This window comes from Phyllobates terribilis, unplaced genomic scaffold (assembly GCF_046119375.1).
Source record: "Phyllobates terribilis strain yellow unplaced genomic scaffold, ASM4611937v1 Scaffold_1__5_contigs__length_1240528914, whole genome shotgun sequence".
In the NCBI taxonomy this organism is placed as follows: domain Eukaryota; kingdom Metazoa; phylum Chordata; class Amphibia; order Anura; family Dendrobatidae; genus Phyllobates; species Phyllobates terribilis.
Genome location: NW_027362761.1, coordinates 889706934 through 889724323, shown reverse-complemented (window position 1 = coordinate 889724323; position 17390 = coordinate 889706934). Strand labels below are relative to the sequence as shown.

Here is a 17390-nt window from a genome sequence, read left to right as displayed (position 1 = left end):
TTTATATTTGTCTCTTTGATCATGTGTTATTCCATTTTTTGTTTGGCAGTGTGATGATAAAGAATTGTTTTTTGCTTAGTTTTTTATTTTATTTTTTTATCGTGTTCACTAAAGGGGTTAACAAATGGGACAGTTTTATAGGTCAGGTCGTTCCGGACGCGGCGATACCAAATATGTGTACTTTTATTGTTTTTTTTTTTTTTTCATAATAATATTTATTGATGGGTACATTATATTATTATTTTTGGTGGATTATTTTTTAAATTTTTTAATATTTTTACTATTCTTTTTTTCATTTTTTAACAATTTTTTTTACTTTTATTCTTTGTCCCACTATGGGACTTTCACTTTTTTTATTCTGATCGCCTGTATAGTATAGGCCTGTGCTATACAGACTGTCAGCGCTGCAGATGCAGAAGATACTTTCGTCATGCACTACGCATGACCAAAGTTTCTTCCTGCTGTCTGGTGACCCGGATATTGTCATGACGACATCGGGTCATCATGGCAACATCCAAGAAGCCGCGGCAGAAAGCGTTGGACGCCGGCAGGAGAGGTGGGTATCGCGATCACCTCCCCTTGCCACCGCAATCCTGCGATTGACTTCGATCACAGCATTGTGTGGGTTAATATGCCGGGAGTGGTGCGAGACCGCTCTCAGCACATAGCACCGGGTGTCAGCTGTGACAATCAGCTGACACCCGGCGATCGCACCCTCACAGCCTGTGTGCAGGCGCGATCGCCATGACGTACTATTCCGTACTTGGCTCTTAAGTCCCAAGGCGCAGGTACGTATTAGTACGTCTTGGGCTTTTAAGGAGTTAAATAATATCTTATCAGGCATGTGGCATACACTAAGAGAGGAGGACCTCTTTACAAAAATGGCCCACATTATGCCATTGGGTTGCAAATCCCAAACAGCTGTTGATCCATAGCCAGCAATGTAGATCTAGTGGAAACAGGACATTGTCAACAAATCTTTGTGCCGGTTATCTATTTATCACCGCCTTCACCATATGCTTTTGGTCTAAATGCTTTTGAAAAACAAATGTTGTGATGTTATTTGCTCTGCTTAAATGGATATTTTCAAGATCTTAAATTGCTTTAATTAGTTATACAGCATGAAAATAAACAAGTTGCTTGTTGCTTGACTTGCTTTTTCTATCTGCTGTCATTCTCTACAAAAGGATCTTTTATTTGTTATAATGTACAGCTGGTTTCCATGGAACTTGGCCTCCAGATCTGTCATATTGTACAGTAGTTACATTCCAGAAGAAACTATAACTTTTAACATCCCAGTCAACTCTCTGCAGCCCATTGATTTCTATACAACAGTTAGCTGCTCACATCTATCCCCCCTCCTCTACCTTTCATCTTCTGAAGAGATGCAGTTATACATCACACGCTGTCAGCTTTCAAAGCAGGTCTGCTTATCATGCTCTCTGCTCTCACTATCCAGAGCTGTGTGCTTGTTCAAATGCCTTGATATTGCTATTTTTAAATACACTGATAACAGCGTAGTACTTAGATCAATCCACTGATGGCTGAATGTGCTACAGCAGAACTTGGGCTGAGCTTTATAGTTCTACTAATTCTACAGTTGAGCTATTCACCAGAGCTGTAAGTCAAAGAGGAGAGCCTGCCCTACTAAAGACAGGAAGTATTAAAACTAAGGAAAATGCAGAGTTCTGTGCTGCTTAAAAGACAACTTGAGAATAACCCTTTAATTCAATGCTATTAACGAAGGAAAGGTTAACTGAGTTCCTGCACTTTTTTCATCAAATGTATGGAAAGGTAGAGCTTTTACTGCCAAAATGTTGTTATTGAATGTAGAAACATCAGGAGAGGGGTGTATTTTGGGAGAGCCTTTTACTTCTATTCAGATTTGTGAATATTGATATCACAATTCAGTAACATATTTCTCTTTTCTATTCATATTTAATGTTTTCTTTTAGACTTACCTTTGTAACTTTATTTTTATTTTTCAATAGAATATTCTTCCAATGAAAAAGATGGGATGATGATATTTTTGCTTTGGTATATATTTCCTGACATTCATTTATTTATACTTTAATTACTGTAAATCTACAGCCATTTCCCATGACTCCTCATCTTGGCTACATTCTTGCTGCATAAACAGTATCACCCAAAGCATATAACCAGTGAGAGCTGTTCGTCCCTGAACTGTGAAAGGTAGTATTTCTCATTACGCCATCCCAGTTCAGCCAGTAAATTTTTTGTTGGCAGACTCACAATATGTTAAGCTTAATATAATTCTCTTTGTTACAATTGCACTTAATTACCAGATGTTTTGAGACCTGACAGATTGGCCTATTGAGTTTATACAGTTGAAGCTATATTACAGCTTACTGTTATAATCAGTTATATCTACCGAAATGCATGAATACAAATTTTGTATAATTCAGTTGTATAACAGGGCCAAGCGGCAAAAAAGATTTTCAACAAATTTTCAAAGCCAAAATATATTTAGTTAATAATTAAAGTATAAATTTATTAAATTAAATTTCTCCTGATTTTTTTTAAACCCTTCCTGACATATGACGTACCAGTATGACATATCTTGCAGGTTCTTAATGCAAATGGAAGTACCGATACGTCATGCCAAATATGCAGACACAACTTTGTCTGTCATAACCAGGGGCAGTGCCCGCATACCTTAATACCTTGATTAATAGCAATTGCAGCAATTAGAAGCCTAGGAGAGGGCTCCCTCTTCCACCCGATTGGCACCCTCATGACGTAATCGCGGGCTGACAATGGGTGTCATAATGACCTTAGGGTATGCCAGCTACAGTAGCCTGTTATACCATGCCAGGAGCATGGTCTAAAAGGCGTTCTGACAGTGTAGCACTGACAGCTGTAATGCATTGCAGTACATGTGTATTGGAATGTGTTATACCAGTGAACAGAGTAATAAAAGTTAAAGTCCCATAGAGGGACTTAGTGAAAAAGTAAAGAGGATTAAATACAGCCCTGTAAAAATATAAAAATAAAATAAAATCTAAAACAAAAAATAGAAAAAAAAATACGCCAATAAATATGAATATTTATGTAAAAAAAAATTGTCAGCTGTATCATGACAAAAAACATTGTTTTTGCTAGGCATTATATGTATTTTTTACGGTGTTCACTATTTTTACAGGGTTAAATATTCTGACAGTTTTATAGATCAAGTCTAAGGCCATGCAAACACATTTTTTTTGCTATAAAATTATTTCCATTGTGTAAAAGCAGCAAAGCATAAAAAAATGAAGAATAAAGCTGTCTTATCACTTTCATGACACAGTGAACAGGGTACAAAAAAAAAACAAAAAGCAGAATTGCTGTTATTTGTTAATTTTACCACCCAAAAAGTGGAATAGAAAGTGATGAAAACTATTGTGCCCAAAAATGGTACCAATAAAAACTCCAACTCATCCCACAAAGCCCTCACATGGCTCTGTGAGCACAAAAATAAAAAAAAATAGCATTCATCCCACAAAGAAGCAAGTCCCCACTCAGGCCCATCATCTGCTAACAGAATTATGGCGGGCTTCCACATTACTGGTAGCACAAAGGCTCTGGAAAAGCGCTACAGCTCCCCTCAAAAAGAAATCCAGCAAAATCTGTTCTCCAAAATCCAAATTATCCCTCCCTTCTCAGCCCCACAGTGTGCCTAAAAAATAGTTAGCATTCACATATTGGGCATTACTGTAGCAAGGAGAGACCACTTAATTTACGTTTTCCTCTCCTTATTCCTTGAGCCATAACTTTTTAATTTCCCAGTCAATATAGCCGTGTGAGGGTTTGTTTTTTGCAGGATGAGTTGTACTTTTGAATGACACCATTTATTTTAACATATGATGTACTGGACATAGGGAAAAAAATCAAAATGTGGCAAAATAGCAAAAAAAAGTGCAATTTCACAATTATTTTTTTTATTCACAGCTTTGATTTTACGGTAAAAATGACCTAGCAATAGGATTCTACAAGTCAGTATGATTACGCAGATAGCAAATATGCATAGTTTTTGTATTATTTAAGTGGTGAAACAATATCCAGAACTTTGTAAAAAGCAAAAAAATTTCCTTGTGACAAGAGTTGTTATATTTTCACTTTTCAAGATATGGGCTATGTGGGGGCTTGTTTTTTGCGCCCCGAGCCAATATTTTTTTTATTTTTATAATTTTAGGGTAGATACGTTGTTTTGATTGCCTATTACATTTTTTTCTGTTGTTGCAGCAAACTTTATTAATGGAGCGATACCAAATATGTGTATATATATATATTTTTTTTTTATTACTTAAAGGGGATATCCGGGCCTTTGAAGAAAAAGTCATGTAGATGCTAACAGAGGCACTACCTGCCTGTTGTACCCAGTGCCAGTCATTGATCGCTCCTGCCAGAGATTCATCTGCTCCCTGTCAACAGAGCACTGGTTCTCTTCCTGCTGACAGTATGGGACTACTGGCGTCATGTTGATTGACAGCCGGCTTTGACAATTAGGCAGCGGAGATCCTGCTGTCAGTCAGCATGGCACCATTAGTCCCGCTCTGTCAACAGGAAGACAAACTTCCGCTCTGTTGACATGATGTCAGTTGAAGTCTGTGACCACTCTGTGCTGGCGAAGAATGGTGCCGGGCACAAAAGGCAGGTAGGTATCAACTACCTGCCTGTTAGTACTTAGGCACTTTTTTTATGTCCCGGATATCCCCTTTAATTTTTAATGGGGGAGGAGGGGTGTAATTTTTTCTCAGATTTTTTAAAGGGAATGTGTCACCAGAAAAAAACACTATTAACCTGAAAATATGGGGTTAATATGCAGGTTAATAGCATTGCTAACCTGCCCGGCGCACCCACTTACATGAACTCTTTGGGGAGAAAATTAACTTTATTCCCCCCCGGCAGCATTTAGCTTTCAGTCAAGGGGGCGGCACCAGCGCGGGTTCAGTCACCACTCTGAGAATAAAGAACAGCGGCTGAAACCGTGACCACGGCTCTGACTGACAGCTGGCCCCAATGCAGAGCTTTTGTCAGTCACTACCAGGGTCACGGTCACAGCGCGGTGACTGAACCCAAGCACTACCGAGGAGAATAATATTCATTTTCTCCCCACAGCTTATGTCTAAGTGCGGGAGTGCCAGGCAGGTTAGTAATGCTATTAACCTGCACATTAACCCCATATCTGCACGTGAATAGCGTTTCTTTGTGGTGACACATTCCCTTTAAAAAAAAAATTGTAACTTTTCACAGTATTTGTTAGTCCCCTAGGGGAACTTGCAATTGTGATATACAGCAAAAATCACGGTCTCCTATGAACGCCAGCCACAGGCTAATTTTCACAGGAGTACCATGATGACAGACACCGGAGTCTTTCTCAGACCTTTGGCTGTCATGGCAACATATCGCTGGAGCACCCATGGTGGTCAGAACGGTGCGCCCCCCCTGCCAACGTGTTGCACAGATTGATAGTGGCATTTAACAGATTAACAGCCCAGGATGGAGCTCCGCTATACTCGTGGCTGTTAGAGGCAGATAATGGCCAAATACTTCAGCCATTATATGATGGGAAAGCTGTGGACCCAGCCTGCGAGCCTGCATCAAAGGCAGGGAAACGGCTTATGACGGACATAGTACGTCATAAGTCTTTAAGGGGTTAAAGTATTTCCGATCTCTCATTTTCAGGGAATTTGCAGGTATTGCAATTTGCAGCAGATTTGATTCAGTGCAAATTCGAATTTTAAATTATTTGATTATCTTTATTTTAGACATATATTGGTAGAATAGTTTTTCTTCAGACATACTTTAAAGTCTCTTTGCATTATACTCTAGTTTCAGTGAAAGCATCTCAAGAATTTAACAAGACAAAGATTGAATATTATTCTTAAGAATGTTCTGGTAAAATACAGATCTTCAAAGATAATATGCTTTCCAGGTTCTGGGGCTCTGCAAAATTACAAAAAGTATTAAAAAAAAGTATTAAATTAACGTCATCAAAATATATGAATAACTTGAAATTGGATGGTGCTGATGTTTCTTTATTCTAAGCATTATACACAATGTACTACCTTTTTCTGTATTGCAACATATATGTGAAACAAAATTAAGAATTAAAAAAAGTTTAACTTAATGTAATGCATACTCACCAGTCTTTTGAGGTCCTATCACAAGAAATTTTGGTAGACGGTCACAGGTTTTGTCTCTAGACCAGATGTCTCTATGCCTCCTGTCATCACATGGATTCTGTAGAATGAATATATATTTATAATGCTAAATAATATATATTTATATGTATACACAAACTCACATATATATATATATGTATATATATATTTATATATATATATATATATATATATATATACATATATATATATATACAGTGGTGGCCAAAAGTATTGGCACCCCTGCAATTCTGTCAGATAATACTCAGTTTCTTCCTGAAAATGATTGCAATCACAAATTCTTTGGTATTATTATCTTCATTTAATTTGCTTGCAAGGAAAAAACACAAAAGAGAATGAAGCAAAAATCAAATCATGGATCATTTCACACAAAACTCCAAAAATGGGCCAGACAAAAGTATTGGCACCCTCAGCATAATACTTGGCTGCACAACCTTTAGCCAAAATAACTGCGAACAACCGCTTCTGGTAACCATCAATGAGTTTCTTACAATGCTCTGCTGGAATTGTATACCATTCTTCTTTGGCAAACTGCTCCAGGTCCCTGATATTTGAAGGTTGCCTTTTTCAAACTGCCATTTTGAGATCTCTCCACAGGTGATCTATGGGATTCAGGTCTGGACTCATTGCTGGCCACCTTAGAAGTCTCCAGTGCTTTCTCTCAAACCATTTTATAGTGCTTTTGGAAGTGTGTTTTGGGTCATTGTCCAGTACCCTCGGACTGCAGGGCAGCTTGAACTTGTTTGGATGTTAGTCGAGGTTCTTTATCCACCATCCGCACAATCTTGCGTTGAAATCTCTCATCAATTTTTCTTTTCCGTCCACATCTAGGGAGTAGAGATGAGCGTTGTTCGACTCGAACTGTTCGCCAATCTCAAATTCGAGCTGTTTTGGGCGGTGTTCGAGCCGTTCGGCGAACACGAATGATTTGAGAAAAATTCGGCTGTTCGAGGTTATGTTCGATAACTGTTCGTGCACCAAAATCATAACTGGATTTTTTCTCAGTAATGATGAAAATTAATGTTAATACGCAGTTTGAGTGTACAGCGGGGCGGGGGGAGGGGCAGGGGATGGATCTCTGCAGGAATAATGAAGATCTCCATTTTTTTTTCTCTTTCCCGCTTTTACAGTGGGGAGGTGGAATCTGTCAGCCTATCAGCAGCGCACACACGGAGCGAAGTGCTTTTTTTCACACAAGCAAGGGCATGTGTCATTGGCAGTGTATGTCACATGTCCTTGCCCTATAAGACCAAGCCATTTTCCCCGTCGCCACCATTTTCTCACTGCTGCAGCTGCGTGTTAGACGGCACCGCTGTTGCTGTGTGCGCTATACCTTGTTAATTTCAAGCCAATTTTCGCACAAATCTACAGATAGCTTGGGAGTAGGGAATAGTTGAGATTGCAGTCCTTTTAAGGACTAGGTTACAGCATTTCCTACGACTTTTATCAGGCAGGTCTGTGCTCTTAAATAGATAGGTTGTGGGAGTAAAGACTAATTGTAATTGCAGTCCTTTTCAGGACTAGGTTACATCAGTTCCTATCAGTTTTTCCCAGGCAGGTCTGTGCCAGTGCTGTGCAAGTTTTTTTCACAGCATTTGGCTGAATCTAGCAAAGCAAATCCATTTTGGCCTATTGCAGAGTGTGTTAGTCAGTGGAGTAGCCTATCTGTGTTGCAAGATATACCACCTGTGTATAGAATATCAATTTTTTTACTGCACCTAGTGAAGTAAAATCTTTTGGGCATAGCATCATTCTATTAGTCCATCTATACTGACCTCCATCAGGTTGCAAATTGAACATAATTTTTTGTCTGCATCTAGCTCTGAAAAAATATTTGGCCTTCTAGCAGTGTGTGGGACTTTCTCTATTAGTCCATCTATACTGACCTCCATCAGGTTGCAAACTGAATATAATTTTTTTCTGCATCTACCTCTGAAAAAATATTTGGGCTTCTAGCTGTGTGTGGGACTTGTTCTATTAGTCCATCTATACTGACCTCCATCAGGTTGCAAACTGAATATAATTTTTTTCTGCATCTAGCTCTGAAAAAATATTTGGCCTTCTAGCAGTGTGTGGGACTTGTTCTATTAGTCCACCTATACTGACCTCCATCAGGTTGCAAATTCAAAATAATTTTTTGTCTGCATCTAGCTCTGAAAAAATATTTGGCCTTCTAGCAGTGTGTGGGACTTTCTCTATTAGTCCATCTATACTGACCTCCATCAGGTTGCAAACTGAATATATTTTTTTTCTGCATCTACCTCTGAAAAAATATTTGGGCTTCTAGCTGTGTGTGGGACTTTCTCTATTAGTCCATCTATACTGACCTCCATCAGGTTGCAAACTGAATATAATTTTTTTCTGCATCTAGCTCTGAAAAAATATTTGGCCTTCTAGCAGTGTGTGGGACTTGTTCTATTAGTCCACCTATACTGACCTCCATCAGGTTGCAAATTCAAAATAATTTTTTGTCTGCATCTAGCTCTGAAAAAATATTTGGCCTTCTAGCAGTGTGTGGGACTTTCTCTATTAGTCCATCTATACTGACCTCCATCAGGTTGCAAATTGAATATATTTTTTTTCTGCATCTAGCTCTTAAAAAATATTTGGGCTTCTAGCAGTGTGTGGGACTTGTTCTATTAGTCCATCTATACTGACCTCCATCAGGTTGCAAACTGAATATAATTTTTTTCTGCATCTAGCTCTGAAAAAATATTTGGCCTTCTAGCAGTGTGTGGGACTTTCTCTATTAGTCCATCTATACTGACCGCCATCAGGTTGCAAATTAAAAATAATTTTTATCTGCATCTAGCTCTGAAAAATTATTTGGCCTTCTAGCAGTGTGTGGGACTTGTTCTATTAGTCCATCTATACTGACCTCCATCACGTTCCAAATTCAAAAATAATTTTTTGTCTGCATCTAGCTCTGAAAAAATATTTGGCCTTCTAGCAGTGTGTGGGACTTTCTCTATTAGTCCATCTATACTGACCTCCATCAGGTTGCAAACTGAATATATTTTTTTTCTGCATCTAACTCTGAAAAAATATTTGGGCTTCTAGCTGTGTGTGGGACTTGTTCTATTAGTCCATCTATACTGACCTCCATCAGGTTGCAAATTGAATATAATTTTTTTCTGCATCTAACCCAGCCAATAGTTTTGGCCTAATACCACAGTTTGGCCACTCAGCTCTGCTCGGTTCCCATCCATTGTTTTTTTGTGCAAACAACTCCAGAGTTGTGAATTAGTTAACCACCAAAATGAGTGGAAAAAGGCCTGCTGCTGGTGGAAAGGGGAATAGGCGTGTTGGGAAGGGGAAGAAAGGTTGTGTCCGTGGGGTAGGTGTTAAAGCAACAGTAACATTTGCAGAAGAAAGACCATCTTCCAGCCAAACTAAAATGTCTACTTCTTTTAGCGAACAATGTGATAAGATCCCTTTCTTACGGCCACGCCAATCGCTACAAATTCCAGATGAGGCACAAAAACAGCAGGTGCTTCAACGGATATCAAGTGTTCCTTTAAGTGGGCCTCCTCCACATCAACTTCAACATCACAAATACTCCAGTCCTCAAAGGTGTCACCCCAATCGCACTTGCTTCCTCACAGCTCCCAAATCTCCAGCTGCCCATCTGAGTATGAGGTAGAACAGATGGTTGAGTCTGCAGAGCTGTTTACTCATACTATAGCCTGGGAATCAGAGGTCGACTCCAGTGCTTCTGTGAATCCAGACGAGGAAATGATCTGCACTGATGCCCAGAATCTTTATGAGTCGCATCCAGGACCAGACGCAGAAGGTTCTGACCATAATGTAGACCCTCATTCCCAAACTGTAACTCCTGTTGGTGGAGACAATGAGGAAGATGATGATGAGACTCAAATACCTGATTGGAGCGACAACTTTAGTTTTTTGTCAGGGCAGGAACAGGTTGGCTCTGAGGACGACGGGTGTGATAAAGCACAGGGTGATGATGATGAGGTTGGAGATCCCACTTACTGTCAACCCACAGTCAGCCAAGAGATGAGGTCAGCAGAGGAGGTGGAGGAGGATGCTAGTGACGACGAGGTCAGGTTGCGCCTTCCTGGACAGAGACGAAGTACTGGAAGCACGTCAACAACTGCATCCTCAAACACAACTCTGCCTCTCACCACAAGTCGTGGTGGCTCTTCAGGTCGCATGGGTGCTAAGCCTTGCATAGCCTGGGCATTTTTTCAGATCGATAAAGATGACGCAACTCGTGTTATCTGTAACATTTGTCAGCAAAAGCTAAGTAGAGGCCAAAAAATACATAGTTTGAGTACTTCATGCATGTACCGGCACATGGACATGAAGCATAAGTTGCAGTGGGAAGCTCACTGTGCTACAATGCGGCCTAGCCGGCCGGGCCAACCACCGTCTGCCATATCTTGTGCATCCGCGGCCTCTTCATCCTCTGTGACTGGGGTGACAGCAGTCGCACCTGTTTTGGGGCGCAGACCTGCCACCTCTTTACCCGCAACAGCCAGCGTGATTGGCAGGTCATCATTTTCTTTGGAGGTGGTAACACCAGCTGGTGTTGAGCGCTGTCCGACATCGATAGCACCACCTTTGGATCAAGGCAAGCTAACATGTCCACCTGCATCTTCCTCACAGACCGGCAGTTTGCCGGGGACACCCTTATCAACCCCGTCTAAGCACAATAGCCAACCCTCTGTCCCTCAGATGTGGACAAGTAAAAGACCATTTCCTCCTAGCCATGAGAAAGCTAAGAGGTTGAATTTCACCATCTGCAAGCTCTTGGCTACAGAAATGCTTCCTTTCCGCCTGGTGGACACAGAGGATTTTCGAGACCTTATGTCCGTCGCAGTGCCCCAGTACCAGATGCCCAGTCGCCACTACTTCTCAAAGAAAGGTGTGCCTGCGCTCCACCAGCATGTCGCACACAACATCACCGCTTCTTTGAGAAACTCTGTGTGTGACAGGGTGCATTTCACCACAAACACTTGGACGAGTAGGCATGGACAGGGGCGTTACATGTCGCTGACTGGGCACTGGGTAACTATGGTGACAGCAGGACAAGGGGCTGCTGTCCAAGTGTTGCCGTCCCTACGAGTTGTGCGTCAATCCTCTTTATCTCAAAGTTCCTCCACTGCTTCTGCCTCCTCAACCTCCTCTCGGTCCTCCACCTGCACCCAAATCCTGTCTGGTCATGCCACAAGCTTTCTAACTGCGCAGCATGGATCCTGCACACCTCCTTACTATGCTCGCAGTAGGGCTCAATGTCATCAGGCGGTTTTTACTTTGAAATGTCTGGGAAATGTGAGTCACACAGCTGAGGAGTTGTGGTCAGCTCTGGAGAACCAATTTCATGAATGGTTGTCTCCACTGGACCTGAAACCAGGGAAGGCCATGTGCGACAATGCTGCAAACCTGGGTGCGGCCCTTCGCCGGGGCAATTTCACATACGTGCCTTGTATGGCTCACGTGTTGAACCAGGTTGTCCAGCAATTTTTAGCCCACTATCCCGGACTAGATGGCCTTCTGCAGAGGCCACGGTCGCTGTGTGCTCACTTGCGCCGTTCGCATCCCGCAGCTCAGCGACTTACATCTCTACAGAAGTCGTTGGGCCTGCCACTTCACCGACTAAAATGCAATGTGCCTACCTGGTGGAATTCAACTCTGCACATGTTGCAGCGACTGTGGCAGCACCGACAAGCCCTGGTGCAATACGTTTTGACGTATAGCCTGGGCCAACGAGATCCAGAGGTGGGGCAAATCACGCTGGAGGAGTGGTCTCAGATCAGGGACCTATGCACCCTTCTGCACAGTTTTGAAATGGTGACGAAGATGTTTCGTGCTGACGATGCCATTATCAGCATGACTATTCCGGTGATTTACATGCTGGAGCACATGTTAAACAGAATTCTGAGTCAGGTGGTGGCACAAGAGGAGGTGGAGGAAGTAGAGGAGGAGGAGTTGTATGCGGAAGGGCTAACATCTACAAGGTCCAGACGGTCGGCAGCACCAAGGCGGCAGGCATGTGAGGGTGGGGGAGATGGTTTTACCAGGGCGCATGGTAGCAGCCAAACTAGTGAGGAAGGTGCAGGAGCCCAGGAAGAAGTGGAGGACGAACTGATGGAAGACTCATCAGATGAGGGAGACCTTGATCACATTTCTGTTGTGCGAGGTTGGGGGGAGAGGACAGATGAAGGAAGCATGATTGTTACCTCGCCACCAATACAACAGGGACCTGAGGCTCCTGGATGAGCAACACACATGAGTGCCTTCTTGCTGCACTACCTGCAACATGACCCTCGAATTGTGAGAATTAGAAATAATCCTGACTACTGGGTTGCCACACTGTTAGATCCCCGGTACAAAAGTAAATTTGCAGAAATTATTCCTGCCATAGAAAGGGATGCACACATGCAGGAGTATCAGCAGAGACTGTTGCAGAATCTTACATGTGCTTTTCCACAAAACACCAGTGGTGCACGTAGTGAATCTCACAGTTCCAACTTGCCAACCGTGGGACCGTCGAGTGTTAAGCACTCAAACCGTAAAAGAACCACAGTATCTGCTGGTAACATCAATTTTGCGGAATCATTTCACCACTTTTTTAGCCCATCCTTTGCAAGGCCACAGGAGACAAGAAGTCTGACACATAGTCAACGCCTAGAGACGATGGTACAGGAGTATCTCCAAGTAAACATTGAAGCCATGACTGTGTCACTGGACCCTTGCTCTTTTTGGGCTTCCAATCTGGATAAATGGCCGGAGCTAGCCACTTACGCCTTGGAGATCTTGTCATGCCCCGCAGCCAGCATTCTGTCTGAACGTGTGTTCAGCGCTGCTGGTGGTGTGCTGACAGATAAGCGCACGCGGCTCTCCACTGAAAATGTAGACAGACTCACGTTCATAAAGATGAACAAATCATGGATTCGAAATGACTTTTCTACCCCTGTGTCATCCTGGGGAGAGTAAAAGCTTGATGATTGGTTAAAATCACCTCACCAACCATTTTAAGCTTTCAAATTACTAATCATGTTTATCTGTATCTTGGCTGGAAAATAATTTGGGCTTTGTAGCAGTGTGCAGCACTGATTCTATTAGGCCATCTATAATAAGCTCCACCAGATTTAAAATTACTAATCATGTTTATCTGTACCTTGGCTGGAAAATAATTTGGGCTTTGTAGCAGTGTGCAGCACTGATTCTATTAGGCCATCTATACTAAGCTCCACCAGATTTAAAATTAATAATAATTTTTAGCTGCATCTAGCCCGGAAAATAATTTTGGGGCTCCGAGATGCGCAAGACACATAAGTGCCTTCTTGCTGCACTACCTGCAACATGACCCTCATATTGTCAGAATTCGAAGTAATCCTGACTACTGGGTTGCCACACTCTTAGATCCCCCAAACTTTTCGATCAACCTTTTCATTTTAATAAAGACCAAAAAAATGGTCATTTTTGAAATTATAAGCATTAGCAGGTTATTAGAAACTGAAATCAAACAGTTTTCAACTCAAAACTTTATTCTAGGTGATGTTACATTTTCGCATAGGACCTCTTGTTCGAAAGGAGCTTCTGAACACTCTCGTCCATTGAATTTGTCAGGTTTTGGATGGTTTCTGCTTCAATTGTTTTGCATGAGGACAGAATACCCTCCCAGAGCTGTTGCTCAGATGTGAACTGCCTCCCGACATCATAGACGCTCCTTTTGATGATGCTCCAGAGGTTCTGAATGGGGTAGAGGTCAGGGGAGCATGGGGGTCACACCATAAGTTTGTCCCCTTTTATGCCCATATCAGCCAGAGATGCAGATGTTTTATGTGCAGCATGAGATGGTGTATTATCATGCATAAAAATGATCTTGCTGTGGAATACACGGTTCTTCTTCTTGAACCATGGCAGGAAGTGCTGTTTGAGAAACTCCACATACATTATGGAGTTCATCTTTACCCCTTCAGGGATCCTAAATGGGCCGACAATCTCTCTCCCCATGATTCCAGCCCAAAACATTACTCCACCTCCTCCTTGTTGGCGCTGTAGCCGTGTTTGCGTGGGGTGTCCATCAACCAGCCATCCTCCACTCCATCCATCTGGACCATCGAGCGTTGCACGGCACTCATCCGTGAACAAAACAGTTTTGAAATCAGTCTTCATGTAATGTTTGGCCCACTGGAGCCGTTTCTGCTTGTGTGAAGTGGATAGAGGAGGTCGACAGGATGGCGTATGCACAGCTGCAAACCTCTGAAGGACCCTGCATCTTGTTGTTCGGGGGACGTTGGAGGCACCAGCAGCTTCAAAAACTTGTCTGCTGCTATGACAAGGCTTTTTTGCCGCTGCTCTTTTAACCTGACGTAATTGCCTGTAGGAAAGAGTCCTCAATTTGCCCTTATCAGCACGCACACGTGTGTACTGTGAATCAGTTACATACTTCTTGATTGCCAAGTCACTTCATCCTGATCATCGCACAATGTTGATTGTAGTCATGCCTTGACCTAAACACTCCACAATTTGTTACTTCTCAGCAGCCGACACATCCTTTTTCTTTCCCATTTTGGCAGAAAATGTAGGCTGCTTAATAATGTGGGACAGCCTTCTTAAGTAGTCTTGCCTTTCATTGGACACACCTGCCAAACTAATTAGCACAGGTGTCTGCAATTGCTTACAGTGATATAAAGAGCCCTGACACACATCACCATCAATGAGTTTAACTGACAAATAGTGTTGAGCCACCCCGTAGTGTTCGGGTTCGGTTCGGTTCGTCGAACACCGGGATGTTCGAGGAACTGTTCGTGGAACTGTTCGTCGAACACCTTAGAACACCGTCGAACACCGTTAAAACCAATGGCAGGCAAACAAAAACACATAGAAACACATAGAAAACACCTGCAAAGGTGTCCAAAAGCTGACAAACTGCTCAGAAGACACTCTCTTTAAAAAAGCCGGCCGGCAAATTCAGCAGCGGCATACACCGGTACCCGACAATTTAGACAAGAAGGAATAGAGCATCACACATAGATTAGATAGATAGAAACATGTCAGTCACACATATAAGAAGCACAGTGACAGTGTTGGTTACTGCACTTGTCATTTAGTGTAAAGGATTTATTAAAAAAAATATTAGTGTTTTCATGCACCGTCTCTTTAAAAAAGCCGGCCGGCAATTCAGCATCTGTACCCGACAATTTAGAACAGAAAGAATAGAGCTTCACACATAGATTAGATAGATAGAAACATGTCAGTCACATATATGATAAGTACAGTGATAGTGTTGCTTACTGTACTTGTCATTTAGTGTAAAGGATTTAGTTAAAAAAATAATAGTGTTTTCATGCACTGTCTCTTTAAAAAAGCCGGCCGGCAATTCAGCAGCGGTACCCGACAATTTAGAACAGAAAGAATAGAGCTTCACACATAGATTAGATAGATAGAAACATGTCAGTCACATATATATGAAGTACAGTGATAGTGTTGGTTACTGTACTTGTCATTTAGTATTAAAATAATGGATTTATTATTAAAAAAATTGGCGTGGGGTTCCCCTTAATTTTAGGCTCTAGCGGAGGTTAAGCAGACGGCTGGGGCAGATGTTTGAAGCCTGGGAAGGGGGTAATACCCACGGAGCTTCCCAGGCTACTAATATCAGCCCCCAGCTGAATACATAGCCTTTACTAGCTATTAAAATGGGGGACCCCCCCCAAAAAATGACGTGGGGTCCCCCCTAATTTAATAGCTAGCAAAGGCTAGGCAGACAGCTGGGGGCTGATATTAATAGCCCAGGAAGGGAGCCATGAATATTGGCCCCCTCCCAGGCTAGAAACACCAGCCGTCAGCCGCCCCAGAAATGGCGCATTCATAGGATGCGCCAATTCTGGCACTTAGCCTCGCTCTTCCACGCTGCCCTGGTGCGGTGGCAGGGGGTAATAGGGTTGGGGTTGATGTCAGCTTATAATGCCAGCTGACATCAAGCCCAGGTTAGTAATGGAGAGGCGTCTATAAGACACCCCCATTACTAACCCCATAGTCAAAGTTAAAAAAAACACAAACACCCAGAATAAAGTCCTTTAATTGAAATAAAGACACAATCCTTTATTGTTCTAAATTAAACCATACTTACCATCACGCCCATTCCAGCTGAAGCCAACGATCTCCTGCAATAAAAGAAAAATAATAAAGCAACCTCATCCTTACCTTTCCATGGTTCCCACGACAGCTTCAGCTCTGCTACATCGAGATGACAGGCTGGACCGCAGCAGAACGCTGCCATCCAGCCTGTCATCCCGCAGACACTGAGAAGCGCAGGCTTGCTTGCGCTGCTCAGCGTCTCTCTGTGACGACATCCAGATGAGCCGAGTTCATGTCCAATGAACTCGGCTCACCTCATGCACGTCACTGACAGCGTGGGAAAATTCTCACGCTGAAGCGCTGATTGCAGGAGAATTTTCCCACGCTGTCAGTGACGTGCAGGAGGTGAGCTGAGTTCATTGGACATGAGCTCACCTCATGCACATCACTGACAGCATGGGAGAATTCTCCTGCACTCAGCACTTCAGCGTGAGAATTTTCCCACGCTGTCAGTGACGTGCATGAGGTGAGCCGAGTTCATTGGACATGACCTCGGCTCATCTGGATGCCGTCACAGCGAGACAGTGAGGAGCGCAAGCATGCCTGCGCTTCTCAGTGTCTGCGGGATGACAGGCTGGATGGCAGCGTTCTGCTGCGGTCCAGCCAGTCATCTCGATGTAGCAGAGCTGAAGCTGTCGTGGGAACCATGGAAAGGTAAGGATGAGGTTGGTTTATTATTTTTCTTTTATTGCAGGAGATCGTTGGCTTCAGCTGGAATGGGTGTGATGGTAAGTATGGTTTAATTTAGAACAATAAAGAATTGTGTCTTTATTTCAATTAAAGGACTTTATTCTGGGTGTTGTGTTTTTTTTAAATACTTTACTAGAAATTCATGGCGGTCATGTCTAATACTGGCGTGACCCCATGAATTTTGGGCTTGGGGCCAGCTGATAATACCAAGCTGGCCCTAACCCCTTTATTACCCAGTGAGCCACCGCACCAGGGCCCTGGATGAGTTGGGTACAGCGCCAGAAGATGGCGCTTCTATGAACGCGCCATTTTCCGGGGTGGCTGCGGACTGCAATTTGTAGCGGGGGGGGGGGCCCAGAAAGCTTGGGCCTCCCTGCGCTGCAGATTCCAGCCCCCAGCTGC

General features: G+C 42.7%; 1 protein-coding gene across 4 annotated transcripts in view; it reads right to left on the bottom strand.

Moving 5' to 3' along the window:
- Positions 1-17390, bottom strand: part of LOC141154249 (bifunctional heparan sulfate N-deacetylase/N-sulfotransferase 4-like) — a 920299-nt gene that overhangs the window by 73369 nt on the left and 829540 nt on the right. For all 4 annotated transcript variants that reach the window (XR_012247418.1, XR_012247419.1, XM_073639869.1 and 1 more), the window contains exon 8: positions 6147-6243. Coding sequence is in view for 2 of the 4 variants with exons in the window: in XM_073639869.1 (XP_073495970.1) it covers positions 6147-6243 (97 nt within the window). In the remaining 2 variants the exon portion in view is untranslated. The remainder of the gene's footprint in view (positions 1-6146; positions 6244-17390) is intronic.